At 42.2% G+C, this 13,241-nt stretch overlaps 1 protein-coding gene and 1 long non-coding RNA gene across 7 annotated transcripts in view; one reads left to right on the top strand and one right to left on the bottom strand.

Annotated features, from left to right (window-relative positions):
* The window catches only part of LOC109288157, a 9,873-nt gene extending 8,472 nt beyond the window's left edge, over positions 1-1,401 (bottom strand). For both annotated transcript variants that reach the window (XR_002095075.1, XR_002095076.1), the window contains exons 1-2: positions 1,310-1,401; positions 500-568 (exon numbers count right to left, since the gene is read on the bottom strand). This is a non-coding gene — a long non-coding RNA (uncharacterized LOC109288157). The remainder of the gene's footprint in view (positions 1-499; positions 569-1,309) is intronic.
* Positions 1,402-1,664: 263 nt separating this feature from the next.
* The window catches only part of LOC109288156, a 32,219-nt gene continuing 20,642 nt past the window's right edge, over positions 1,665-13,241 (top strand). For 2 of the 5 annotated variants that reach the window (XM_019503583.1, XM_019503582.1), the window contains exons 1-5: positions 1,665-1,801; positions 5,380-5,594; positions 7,420-7,572; positions 8,164-8,312; positions 10,101-10,241. In XM_019503583.1, coding sequence (XP_019359128.1) covers positions 5,415-5,594; positions 7,420-7,572; positions 8,164-8,312; positions 10,101-10,241 — 623 coding nt within the window. In that variant the 5' untranslated portion in view covers positions 1,665-1,801; positions 5,380-5,414. The remainder of the gene's footprint in view (positions 1,802-5,379; positions 5,595-7,419; positions 7,573-8,163; positions 8,313-10,100; positions 10,242-13,241) is intronic. The other 3 variants (XM_019503586.1, XM_019503585.1, XM_019503584.1) reach the window with 3 other exon arrangements.

The following is a 13,241-nucleotide window of genomic DNA, read 5'->3' as shown; positions in this document are numbered from 1 at the left end:
TGCAGATGGGGACCACATTAGCTATCTTCCAGTCATCTGGCACCTGGCCCGAGCACCACGAGCGCTCGGAAAGCTGTGGCAAGGGCTCTGCAATAACCCCAGCTAGCTCCCTCAACACCCTGGGTGTTTAGCTTACTAGCAAAATGGTTAAAGGGTTGACTTAAACAGTTGTAACTATGTGGAGAATAGACCTCTGATATAACACAGTCCACTGGCTGGCAAAAACACTAGACAAATATGCAGGCCAGAAACAGGGCCTGGAATTAACTGGTGCAATTTACCCCAAGTTATGATTGACGCTTCAATCACTGAAATTTCTAAGTCAAGATTGGGTGTTTCCTTGAAGACCATGGTGCTAGTTTAAAGAACTAATACTGGAAAATCCTGTGATCTGCATTTATAAAGGAAGTCAGACTAGCTGATCACAGCCACAGCTTTTCTGTGCCATATGTTATCAGAGGTCTTAGTCCCAAGGAACTGAATAACATAACAAACATACCTCTTCCCAAAATGCCAACAGTGTATTATCATCTTTCTCAGTGCCGTTTTACAAATCCAGACATTTGAGCTGTGTGGAACAATGTATTTAATGAACATATTTACTAAAGAATAAACGCACCCATATTTCCAAATCGTCATTTCAAAATCTGTCTAAATTCAGTCTTGCAAGTGTTTATGTCTGAACAACATTCTTACTGCTTCAAAAGTGTCATTTTACAGTGATCAAGTGATGATTTAATGTCAAGTCTAGTTTAATGTTTTCACAATAAAAGGACACAACATTCTTTAATAGAAATCTTGTGGTTCCCTTTTGTAAAAAATGTTTACTTTGGATTTTTTTAAATGGCACTGAGTTCATAACAGCAGATAAATGAGCTCTGAAGACTGCTAACTATAAGCACTTGTAATTCATACATTTTTGTAAAACATCTGATTAATATGACCAGGTAGAACAGTGTAAACTGGAGAAAAAAACTTGTATTAATTGAAATGCAGACCTTTGATCTGTATTCTCTTACCACGGATTATTTTAGCTGTATATGAAATGCGAGCAGTACCTGATTAACAGGTACTGCAGTCTAGGTAAAAACTTTTCTGCTATTAAAGCCACACAACTGAGTATTATTCAAAGCTGTCCCTCCCCCACTCCCCTCCCCTCTTCTTTCAATGGACCACCTCAGTCTGGCCACTTTTCTGATGTTAGGAAGTGAGAAGAGACAAACTAACCATCCCCAAATTTATAGACAGACTTGAACTCAAGACACTTTAAAGGTTTTTTAAAAAAATAAAAATGAAAAAAACTACTTACCCAAGTCAATTTAAAAAAACTCTGCAGAAGGTTTTAGTTCTGATTGGTCTTGAAATCTTCAAGTTCACTCCAGTTTGGCATTTTGAGGAGAATTTCGGCAATGGACAGGAGCAGACGGTGAGGAAAGGATATTGCAGGGGCACATGCATGTTAGTGAGGGGCTCAAATCAAGCCAGAGAGTTAACTTGGTGTTTTCTCTCAACCAATATGCAACTACTGCACTGAGAGGTTACGATCTAAATGGGAGGCTGAGGGGTGGGAGTCCAGCCATTTAAACACCAAAGGGTCAGCGTTCTTCTTCCGAATCCTGTGACTTGGTTGCTAGGAGACAGAGAAATGCTGACTGCAGCTGCCAAGGAGCCTGCAGAGGCTCTCAGCAAAGTGGAATGAATCTACACTGGTAAGAATCAGCCATGAACTACAACAACATCCAAGCAAGGCACTGATATGGCACCTTTTCTCCAAAGATCTGCCAAGTGATTTACAAAGGAGGTAAGTATTAGCATAACTCCGCTCTTTCCTTCTACAATTGTAGACAGCAGCTGCTGTGTCAGCACCATTGCTGCCATAACACATACTGCAAGGGAGATGAAAGAGGGTAGGGGAAATCCATGTTCTACCAGCCTCGTGGGGGGAAATCAATCAAGGTGAGCTCTCTTAAATCTTCTGTTCCTGCCTCTAAATGTTCAGGCCAAGGAAACATGTATTTGATCCTCTCCTTTAGCTAGTTTCTGTCGTTTCTATTGGTATTACCTTTACTTTCTCACACCAAGCCAGGGATAAGAAATGGTACTTTAAAAGCTATTGAATTAACCACTGACTTGCCTGCCTCTAATGTGTTTAATAAAAGTTTTGGGGGCATTGTGCGTATGCCATGCCATGCATGTGGGGATGAGCTGAGCTCTGAAGTGGTGTGACAGGTTTGTATTGTGCACGTACCCTTTCTGCTAACTGAAACAGAACGTGTTGATTTACACTACTGTAAGTGAGAATGAAGACTTTGCTGGTTTTGTGGATTATCCTAAATAGCTTTAGAAGTATTTTAGAGTAGAAATAAAAGGAAATATAAATCCAGATAAGCTCTTTATATCAATTACTAAGCAACCTGAAGAGAAGAATATAGCATATAATCTGAAAAGCAGTGGCATTAACTAGAGTGGAGGAACTGGGGCAGCTTTCTCGGATGCTGATTTTTTTGGGGGGGGGCGGGGGAAGGGGCAGGGTGGGGGGAAGGGAAAACACAGCTGCGCAATCGTACCAACAACAGTGGTGACCAGAAGTCTACTGCCCTGGGTGTCCAGCCACATTGTTACTTCTCTACCCAAGAACATTTTTAAAACCTCCGTGAAAAATAATATCCTCTGGTGTGATTAGTAAAGCCACAGCACACAAGGAATGGCGCCTGCTCAACTCACCAGGCCACGCAGCCCCATCGACCTGAAACTTGAATTAAGAACCCCGTGGTCCAGGGCAGCAACTGCACTACGGAAGCTGTGCAGGGCACTCCATCCGTAGCTGTAGTCAGAGAGAAAAATATTTTAGGCCCAGACAACTCCTTTCTGTGGTTAAATCCAGTGACCAAAGGGAGGGCTCAGGAAAAGGCCACTTTATAAAGATACCACCATAGAATTTCTCACTCTAACCAGCAGGCTTCACTTCCCAGTTTACAGCCTGTACAACTACCCTGGAACCAGGAAAATCCCAGAGACCTGTGTGAGGCCAAAAGCATCAAGACAGAGACCCTCATACCTCTACACTAGTTCTGCGGCTGCAGCTCTCAAGAACCTGTATGGGACATTAAACAGTAAGAAAACAGCAAAGCATGTGTCTCCAGTGCAAGAGAGAAAACATGTTTCTTAGGTTGGTTAACCAAGGAGTTAAAATAGCAGAGAAGACAGTAGCTTGGGTTCAGCAGCTTGACTTTAGTCTCTAGCATCCCCAGTTTCAAATTCAAGCTGCTGGCATTAATTAAAACCCAGACTGTCTTTTCTTTATAGATGACTCATAAAATAGTAAACTCAGGTTAGCTTTTTTTCAGGGGAGATATTCCTTCATGCTCCTAGCACAGGTGCTGATTAGTGTCACACGGTAACACAATAGCAAGCACAAAGGAAACTCTACCATAAACAGACTACCAGTTCCACTTCATAGGCCACCAGTCTTAGAACCATTTATGATAAATGTGCTTTATGATAAGCTGATTTAACTGAATAGAAGAGATTTCTAACATCAAGTCTATTCTACTGGGTTTTTTGAGGTAGATGGTAAGGAATATCAAGTTAGTTTAATGTCACCAACTACGGAAAATGTTTTTTCTTATAGCAGCCTCATAGTAGTCAAGGATCCAGGTGTGAAATTAAACTTCAGGTGTATATTCTGAACTGGCAAATCAATCTGGGGTTTAGGATTGGACTCTGCTTCAAAAGGACAGGTGTGTACACAGTATCATAACTGGGAGGGAGGGAAAGGGGGATGACCATGGCAGCTGCCCAGGCACCAACTTGGGAGAGGGAAAAAGTGGAAAAAACTGCTGCCACCACAGCCACACAGTCACCCTGGCAGCATAGCAGCAGCCAGAAGTTACTGCTACTCCTGTGTGTTGCCACTTTCCTGGGCACCTGGCTCTGTTGTTACACCTCTGTGTGTACAGGAAGAAGAGGAGAAAGCAGACGCATCACGGGTGGACTACAAGGGGTGTTAAGATTTGGCAACATGCAGAATACACTCAGGCCTTTGTGGGATTGAATCACCAACAGCAACAGTTGGCTTGCTACAGTGCTTTGCCGTAGATTGGCGATTCTCACTCAGTATTATCATATCCTTTTAAGAGTGGTGCAGGGAGCCATGCACCATTAACACTGTTAGGTGTGGTGACACCTGCACACAATTCACAAGGTAATCCCAGAGATTTCAAATAGGAATCTTCAGAGTCAAAGCCATGCTGACTGTCATGGTCTTTCTCAGTTCTTTGCAACAGAAGCCTTACTCTGTTATTTTTCTGCACTTAAGAAATGAGTGAAAGCTAAGAGTTGGCATTTTCTGAGGGGGACCTTGAGTCTAGAAAGGTTAAGAATCACTGCCTTAGATATTTAAAAGATTCTGTCTAGGAATGAAAAACCTTTACAAAATTCCTTCTCCATCCTAAATTAAATCTTGGATTGTCTTGGTTGCTATAAACATGGGTAATACATTGTAAAACCTGTGATGCTCATACAGTTAATGTCTAAATTATATAATGTCCTTCCCTTCTAAATTCCACTTGGCTTTAGTAACATTATGCCAAATCCAGTATGAACTTTGCATTATAGTGAAAATAATGAGGATTTTGCTTTATCATTATCTACCGGTGTGTGGGGGGGGGTGCACAGCTCTGATTTCTTCACTCCAGGTTTCCATACTTCTGAGGCATTAAGACCCTCACACCGTTCACTGTGAGAACAAGACTTTGAGACTACAGTAAAAATGTTTTCCAGTGTTCATGATTGTTAGTCTATGGGCCTCTGTGTTAGGCTTTGCTGCTAGAAAGCTGCACATTCATTTCAGAAATTATTATAAACAAAGCCCTCTCAGCATCTGCATCCTGCAGCTCAGCACTGCCCTGACAGCTCCTAGTGTTAGTATTGTCACAGCTGTCCAGCGCAGGCCCCATAATCCTGACTGTCTTCCAGTGTTGCTGCCCCATTCTCTGCCCCCTATTGTTGTCCCTGCTGTAACCACAACTGTATTATTAGTACTGGCTGTTATGTAGGAGTATGTCCTACTGGTGAAACAGCACTGGTAATGCAGTACTTTAGGAGTGGTATTGGCATAGACCTATGCTAACAAGCATTGCTTGCATTTTTATATGATTTCTAAACTATTTCTTTTGGCAGAAAAATTGACGTTATGCTGTACTTAAATGTTCCAATAGTGTTTGTTTTGTCGATACACCAGTATATAAGTGCAGCAATAACTCAGGATGAGCCAAGATACATATGCTCTTACATAACTGTTCTTTGCATTATCATAACACTAACATTTCAATAGCAGTTTTGTTTTTAATAAAAATAAGCTTGGATTTTGTGTTTCAGGGTAAGCAACAAAAGGCAACAAAAAACTTCAAGTCATGCAAGAAAAGAAGAAAAAGAAAATGAAAACAAAAGCCAGTTCACTTCCAGACATCTCCATTCTTAAAACGTTTATGAAAACCTATGAAAGGCATTGTGCCCTTTCCCAAAGCTCTGTCAGTGTCACAATCAAACAGAGTTTAAAAAGATGCCTAGGGAATGAAATAGTTCTTACTAAGGTGAATACATATTCTGCATATCGATCTGAGATAAGCTGAGCAGGAACTACTACAGCTTTCACTGTATAACTACTTTCTTTTGTGCTTTTAAAGTTCTGTATCAAGAATGCTCAGAGCTATGGATGTTCGTGGGTAGGGAATTTTAAACCCAAAAATAACTAAATTCAACTGACTTGCACTGTATTTTATAGTGAAAGGGTTGTGTGTATTTTTACATAGGTTTTGAATCACCTGTTAAACGTAAATCAGGACTCCAAAATTGGGAACCTAATATCGGGTATCTCCAGGGCCATCCCTGCGGGGGGTGAATCAGGGCAACTGCCCCAGGCCCCACGCTTTCGGGGAGCCCTGCAAAGCCAGGTGGAGAGGCCGTGGCTGCAGTTTAGCCCATCCACCTGCCAGGCAGGTTGGACGGCTCTTAGCCTCTTCTGGCCAGCACCCATCCCACCTCATCCAGTGTACCAGGGCTTTCACTCCATGACATATGTGTGCTGGGGGGGAGCCCACGCAGGCTACTTTGCCCTGGGCACTGCACCCTGCTGGGATTGTCTCTGGGTATCTCGACAAAAGTGGCCTATTTTTTTTTCAATTGCCAAGAGTATTTAATTCATAGTTTCCCATAATAGTACATATAACTGCCTGAGGACTTACTGCTCCCAATTTGAATCCTAATTTATGGTTACTTAAACACAAATTTAATTCAAGCATCCAACTTAGGCATTCAAGTTCTAAACATTTTAACTACAATGTGAAGGAGACTTGCAAATGCTACAATAAAAGCTGTTAGATGCCTGTCTGATCTATATAAACACAAGAAGGATGATTCCAGTGTTCCACTGCGGGCACTGCTATATGCTGTGCTATTTTCTAATATGAATTACCTTGGTGATCTCCCACAACAGAAGTTCATTGGAGCCAAAGGAACATTAAAGCTCAAAAAATTTCAGATTTTTTCTTTGTATTTCCATGGGACATAGAATACTCTAGGCAGTAAAATAATTCCTTCCAGGCTGCAACGTTAGAAGATGCAGTAGTAGAAATGCCTACACTTCCTACAGTTATTCTATAGCTTCTATTTCTGGTGCCAAGGCTTGAGCTGCAGCCATATAAAAAACACCTGTTTTTGTACAGTGAACAAGACCAATGAGTAAGAGCAGGTCTGGATATGCAAAACACAAAACCAGAAGGTGGAAAAAATCCACTTTCAAAGTGTACAATGTGCAGTGTGTCCCTTTTACCATAGTTATTTAAGACAGGGGTGTCAAACTCACATGCTGCCCCAGGTTAGATGAAGACCACAGCTTCTGCCTGGTGCATGTGGCACTGGCAGCTCCATCTCCTGCTGTGTGCCCCATGTGAGAACTGGAACTGCTGTTGCTGACTCATGTTGCCCAGCATGGAGCACACAGTGGTGGCGGCTGAAGAGCTGGAGACTGCCATGGTGGCAATGTGCAAAATGGCCAAAGGGTAGTTAGGGCTGTGTCAGACCTCGCTTACCTTCCTGCCATTGATCACCAAGTCTGCTAGGGCCAAAGGGCCCTGGAGTTGCTAACAGACCACTCCCTGGCCCCTCCCAGCTACACCCTCAAGTTCTGGTGACCCCCTAGTAGTCCAGCAGGTGGATGCAGCAGTTCCATGGCCTGGATGCAACTCCTGGCATGCAAACTATGTCTGATGCCCCTGATTTAACATTTTCTGCACAGTTCTCATATAGAACTACATTAAGGGCCTTTGACTTCAGCATTAATAGATCACCTTCAATATATAGCATGTTTCAGCATATTTGCTTACTCTGACACCAAAATATAATTATTTTGTTTTCTAGTTTGTGCTTACAAGCTCTGAGAACTCAAGAGGAGATGTGCAGCTGGTCTCCCTCACTCCCTTACTAAGGACAATTAGAGATGAACGTTATATGTTGGGAAAGGAACTTTGTATCTGGGGAATACAGCTAAGCAATCAAGATATTGCAAACCTTGTAAGTAAAATGAAAATATGAACAATAATATAAGGAGTAGAAATTTAAAGCAACATTGACAGACTAAGCAACTTTAGAGCATCCTTATATATGCCCATATTTAACAAACAGAAGTTTAGATTCTCATATGCACATTCAGCTAATACATTCAAATATCTAACAAAGACATTTAGACTGAATATACTCAAAATGATTCAGCTATTTATTGTTTTGAGATCTAAACACAGTTTTCAGTGGACAAGCATCCACAACATGAAAACCATCACCATAAACTCAGGGTTCATCTTTGCAGAAAAGCTAACAGATTCAAGTGCATGGATGAATTAACTCAGTGGGGCAGTCCCACTAGGCTAAACAGTGACTCATGATGAGAAACCTGTTCTGTTACTGTTCACAATGTCCGTGTTTGATATATTTCTGTCTCCAGGATTGTCAGTCTGGAACCTTTCACAACACAAACTAGTAGCACACAAACATTAGGTTTAAAAATGTTAAAAAACATCCAACAAAGAAGCCGGACACACTGCACCTGTTAAAGTGTGTGATTTTATGTAATAAGCCTTGCTTTTTATTCATACTTTGTATTACCAGGCACTGCTTTTGGAGCTGGATGGACGTACCACCTACCCTTTCTGTAGCCTAGAAATCATACATACTGTAATAGATGCATGGTCTGTGGAACGACTTGGAGCAGCTTTGCCTGTCAGCAACTTGAGCTCTCTTGTACTGGATTATACTAAGTAAGTAAAAAGGAGCTTTGCATTCATACCAGTAAGCAAGCAAGTGTGAGTTTGAACAGTGCTTGTTATGTTCAGAGTTCCCTGAAAGGTAAAGCAATTCTGATATAAATGTAGCCTCACCCACAAACACTGGTTCCCATTCAGGTGGGTGACAAAAAATGATAAAGGGGTTGGAAGGCAAGTCATACAAGGAACAGTTGAGAGAACCAGGCATGCTTAGCTTGGAAAACAGGTAATTAAGGGCAGACACAAAAACGGTCTTCAAATATCTGAAAGGCTGCCTTCTCTCTTGCTGCAGAGGGCAGGATGCAAAGCAATGGTTTCAAACTGCAGCAAAGCAGATTAAGACTACCAGTTGCTATCAGGAAGATCTTCCTCACTGCCTAGAGCAGTGAGGCAGTGGAATAAACTGCCCAGGAAAGTTGTGCAATTTCCTTCATTGGAGGTTTTAAAGAGTTTGGATTGGCATAGGGATGATTTAGGAGCAACATCCATGCAGGAAGTTGGATGAGATGACCCTTGAGGTGCCTTCCAATCCCATGATTTATACATTCCTCATTCGTCATAATGAAAATTCATTCATGGGTAAATTTCCATCCTCAGTGGGCACATCTACAGGAGACACTTAATGTGCAGTAGGCTAATTCTACTATGTATTGGTGCATCATGGTAAAAGCCATGCTAATGTGCTAATGAACAGTAGAATTAGTCTACTGTACATTAAGTGTCACGAAAAGACCACAAGACAGTGTTACCGCACACTAGCGTATTTACTACCTCATATTAAAAGTACTAACCTTAATGCACAGTAGCAACTGCGCATTAATGCACATGTAGACACTCCCACTTTCTGATTTTCTAACATTTCTGCTTCTCACCTGAATCCCAGATAGAGTTCGCCATTACTAATTCACTAATGTTACTAAAAACTGAATTACACAAAAAAATGTTTTTGGTTTTGTAACAAAATAATTGGAATGCAAGTGGTCTCTCTTTCTAGTGAAGCATGTTGAATGTGTCTCTCTGGAATATTGAGGAGGCAAAAATATTAAGAAAAGCAGAAACTGTCTCCTAGAAGTCTTTATTTATAGCATTCTCTTATATGGGATGATTTCTGCAGGAAGAATGCTCTTGAGTTAGTAGGCAGACACTGTTGCTGAAAGAAAACTGGCACAGAGACAGCTCCTGCTTCAATACTTCAGTGTATTGAGCCTCAACTTAATCTATGCTGGTAGGAGATCCCACAATCAAAGCTTTTATAATGAGCCTCCAGTTTTAACTTGAGGACTATCTGCAGCTTTTTTTTCTAACGCAACTGTTACAGTATGATGAAGAGAGGTACAGTCTCTCAGCCAAGTCCTAAGTGTAATACAGACTCATTTTCTGATTTGCTCTAATAGCTACCCTGATATATTAATTAAGCGAGCCTTTTATAAGACCTTGCAGTCAGCCACAGATATGGTTCACCGTAGTAACCTAATCTTCAGGTAATGAAAATAAGCACCACTGCTTGTTCTGTATTTGAGAGTAAAAAGCACAGCCTCCTGGTCAGATGAAGATGAAAAAGGTATTTACTGACAGAGGTGAGGTACTGTTTAGCCAGCTCCTCAGATTAAACAAATAAACAGACGACCCCTTATGCAACAGGAGGGAGGGTGATGGTTGCTGAGGTCTTCTGTCCGAATGATGATTTCTTATAAATAATCTCTGAATACATGCTTGAGGATTTGAAAAAGTGCTCTGGAGGGGGCAGTGGTCAACACATACATATAAGGACCTCTTTTATAGGTTTGGAGATAAAGGAATCAATGGACTTGTTTCTGGCTTAAAGGGCAACAGAAAACTTATAACTCTCAGCCTATGCTACTGCAATTTGGGACCTGAAAGTGGGACAGAGTTAGGCCCCATCGTGGCTCAAGCTGCCATTTGGTAAGACTAACACTCTGAATTTATTTAATTTTGCTTGTTAATTGCATCTTCCCTCTTTTCTAAAGAAGTTGCTCATTTTTTTTCTGACTTGACCTATAATTTTTTTTTTTTTTACCAGAAGATAATGTTATTGCTAGTTCACACATTGTTTTGTAACTTGAGCTTTACTGAATTTTCAATTTGTACTTTAAAGGTTAGGGACAGAAATGACATAAACCAGAATAAATGATTGAAAACCAGTTCAAATTTGTAACACAACAAGTTCAGTGCACATAAACCACTTTCAAAATGGCCAAAACTGGTTTAAGATAAACCCGGATGGTTGTATCAGGCTTAACTGATTTAGGTTAAATCAGGTAACTGAATTTCTGTCCCAGATCCCCTCCAGATTCAAGTTAACTCACAGTCCCCCAGCATCCCAGCATGCTTTGCACCTCCCCTGCAAACTGCCCTTGCAGAGTAGGCAGGCTAGCCTTGGCCCAAGTTGTCTGCCCCAGACAAGCAGGGTGGGGTGCTCTAGCCTCTCCTTCCCCCAGCTTCTGCCCTGGGCCACTGCAGGCATGTGGCTGCATTTCTGGAATCAAAAGTGAATGGCTGTTCACTTGCTTATTGGTTCAGTCTACACAGCTTAGATTCACCTGCGAAAACTGAATTGATTCAGCTTTGGGCTTTTTGACTGTCTATACTGTCGGAAATAGGTGCTGTATGGCTGTGGCCCATGCCTACTTGATGTCTTACCAGACTACACTGTTGGGGCACCAGACAGTACTGCCACCACCAATCTCTGATGTTCTTTTCTCACCTGCCACATCTTGATGTTCTTTAACTATTGGCAGCTGGATGTGTGGGTTGGCGGGGATACTGGTGGGTCCTCTTGGAGGGGTTTCTTTGTGGGGCTCCACCTCCCCTCACACGTGACCCTTACCACTTTCTGGATGCCACACATCAGGGTCCAAACTTTGTATCACCCTGATGCCACTGGCAGCTAAGTGCTGGTGGACCCAATAAATACCAAGACACTTAAATCCATTCACTCAGGCCCCCTGAGGCCATTTTAAATCAAACCAATCCTTGGTTTGTAGGTCCATCAACTGAGATCAGTCCATCTATAGTCCACCAGACCAATGACCTTAAATAAATTCCTCCTGGATTCCTGGGTTAATCAATCCAGGTCAGTCCCTGAAAGACCCAATCAAATAATCAAGTGTGTAATAAAAATAAACTAAGGCATCTCCAGTTCCTGGGTTAACTAGCTCAGCTTAGTCCTTTCAGAATTCTAATCAAATAATTAAATAGATAATCCAAGACACTTGAAGTCAATGCATCACAGGTTCCTGGGTCAATCATTTCAGGTCAGCCCTGTTAAGGATGACTTGGCCCATCAAACAAAAATGAAAAACCTTTCTGCTGGGTTTTTCCCCTGACTTAGTTCCTCAGGGTCAGAACCTCTGAGCACCTTCCATGAGGGGACCTCTCCCTCAAGCTGCTTTACCTGGCACCAGAGGAGGGGAGGATGATCCCCAAAAACAACAGAAAAGAAAAGAACATAAAAGAAGCAACAGGGCTTTACCCCTGAAAACTCACAGATGGATTCTCAGTGGCTCCACCGCTTTAATCCTCATCTGGCCATCTTTGAGTGATTCTTGGCACAGCATGTCCAGAAGCTTGTCAGTGGTCCTCCAACCACTGTGCCTAGAGGATCCGCTTTCTTTTTCCACTGCTGGCAACTGGCCACTGTCATCAAGGGAGACTTCCAGCATCACTTCAGTCCACCAGTCACAGTCCTCTCTTGACTGCCACTCTCTGGCAGAAATACCTTTCCATGTGCTCCTTCTGCCAATCCACAGGGAACACACACTGTGGAAACATGACAGTGTGTTTCCTGCTCTGGCCAATCTTCCTGCTGCACCTGGGGTAAATGTCCCTCATTTGGCTTTCTTGGGGCTTTCCTCTTGCCCTGCTCTATTCCCGTCACATGTACTTACCCAAAAAGCACAGATTTAATTAAATCAACGATTAGCTTTATATCCCCCTATTCCTTCAAAAGCATTGTAGTTAAAAGAGAATATAATAGCTGCCACACCAAGCCCTCAGAAATGGAATTACACTCTGTATTTTGGACCTTCTTACCAAACCAGTAGCAGAAGAGGAGTAGATATTGATGGGGTCTACTGTATTGGCTTTCCCTGTTGGGAGAGTTATCAGCAGATGAAAGTCCTATTTTGACTGGAAAAGCCTTCTCAAAAAGTATAATTGTTAACATATCTGCTAAATGTTTTCTTATTTCTTTTTTTTTTCTGGACTGAAATCAAAATGAAAAATATTGGATAATTTCATTTAAAAAAAACCCAAAATCTTTCAGCATTATAACATAGCTGATTTACAACTTTTTTTTAAATTTTGTTTTAAAATTATTGATATTTTGACTTTTTTTGGTTGAGACTTAAAAGCGGAACATGATTTTGAATGTTGACATGTCTTGCTAGAGGAAAATTGTAATTTTGAAACAGCTGGAGCATAGACAGCATGATATAGTCCTGAATATACAATTTCACAAATACTGCAAGAAAATATCATACTCTTCTGTTTTGTAATTCTAGAAGTGCATGTTATAGAAAAATGTTGAGTACTGGTGTAAGTGGATTCTCTTAGGCTGTGTCCCTTCCTTCCCAGGTCCTTGGGGAAGGGACTACGGCCACCCCCCCACTCACAGTGAAGGCTCACCCCACCCGGATGGGCGTACGCTCCTGCCTCGCCTGCCACAACTTGATGTTATCTGATATGCTGTTCAGTTGGTACAGCGCGTACCGTCCGGTGATGAGACCTTCGTCGCTGTCCGGCTTGGCCCCAGATGCTGGTGTCCAGAGGCTCCTCCACCCCTACACCCTCGCCCTGGCCTCCGGTCTGGTGTGTGGACCCCTGCCCCGGGGTCCCGCTTACCCCAAAAATGTCCAACCGCTCCGTCCGCGGGCCCTGGTCCGCTGGGGCACTGAGGTTTCC

This window comes from Gavialis gangeticus, unplaced genomic scaffold (genome assembly GCF_001723915.1).
Source record: "Gavialis gangeticus isolate Ggan-Ray unplaced genomic scaffold, GavGan_comp1, whole genome shotgun sequence".
In the NCBI taxonomy this organism is placed as follows: domain Eukaryota; kingdom Metazoa; phylum Chordata; order Crocodylia; family Gavialidae; genus Gavialis; species Gavialis gangeticus.
The sequence above is the reverse complement of the archived record's forward strand: the minus strand, read 5'-3'. Positions and strand labels throughout refer to the sequence as shown.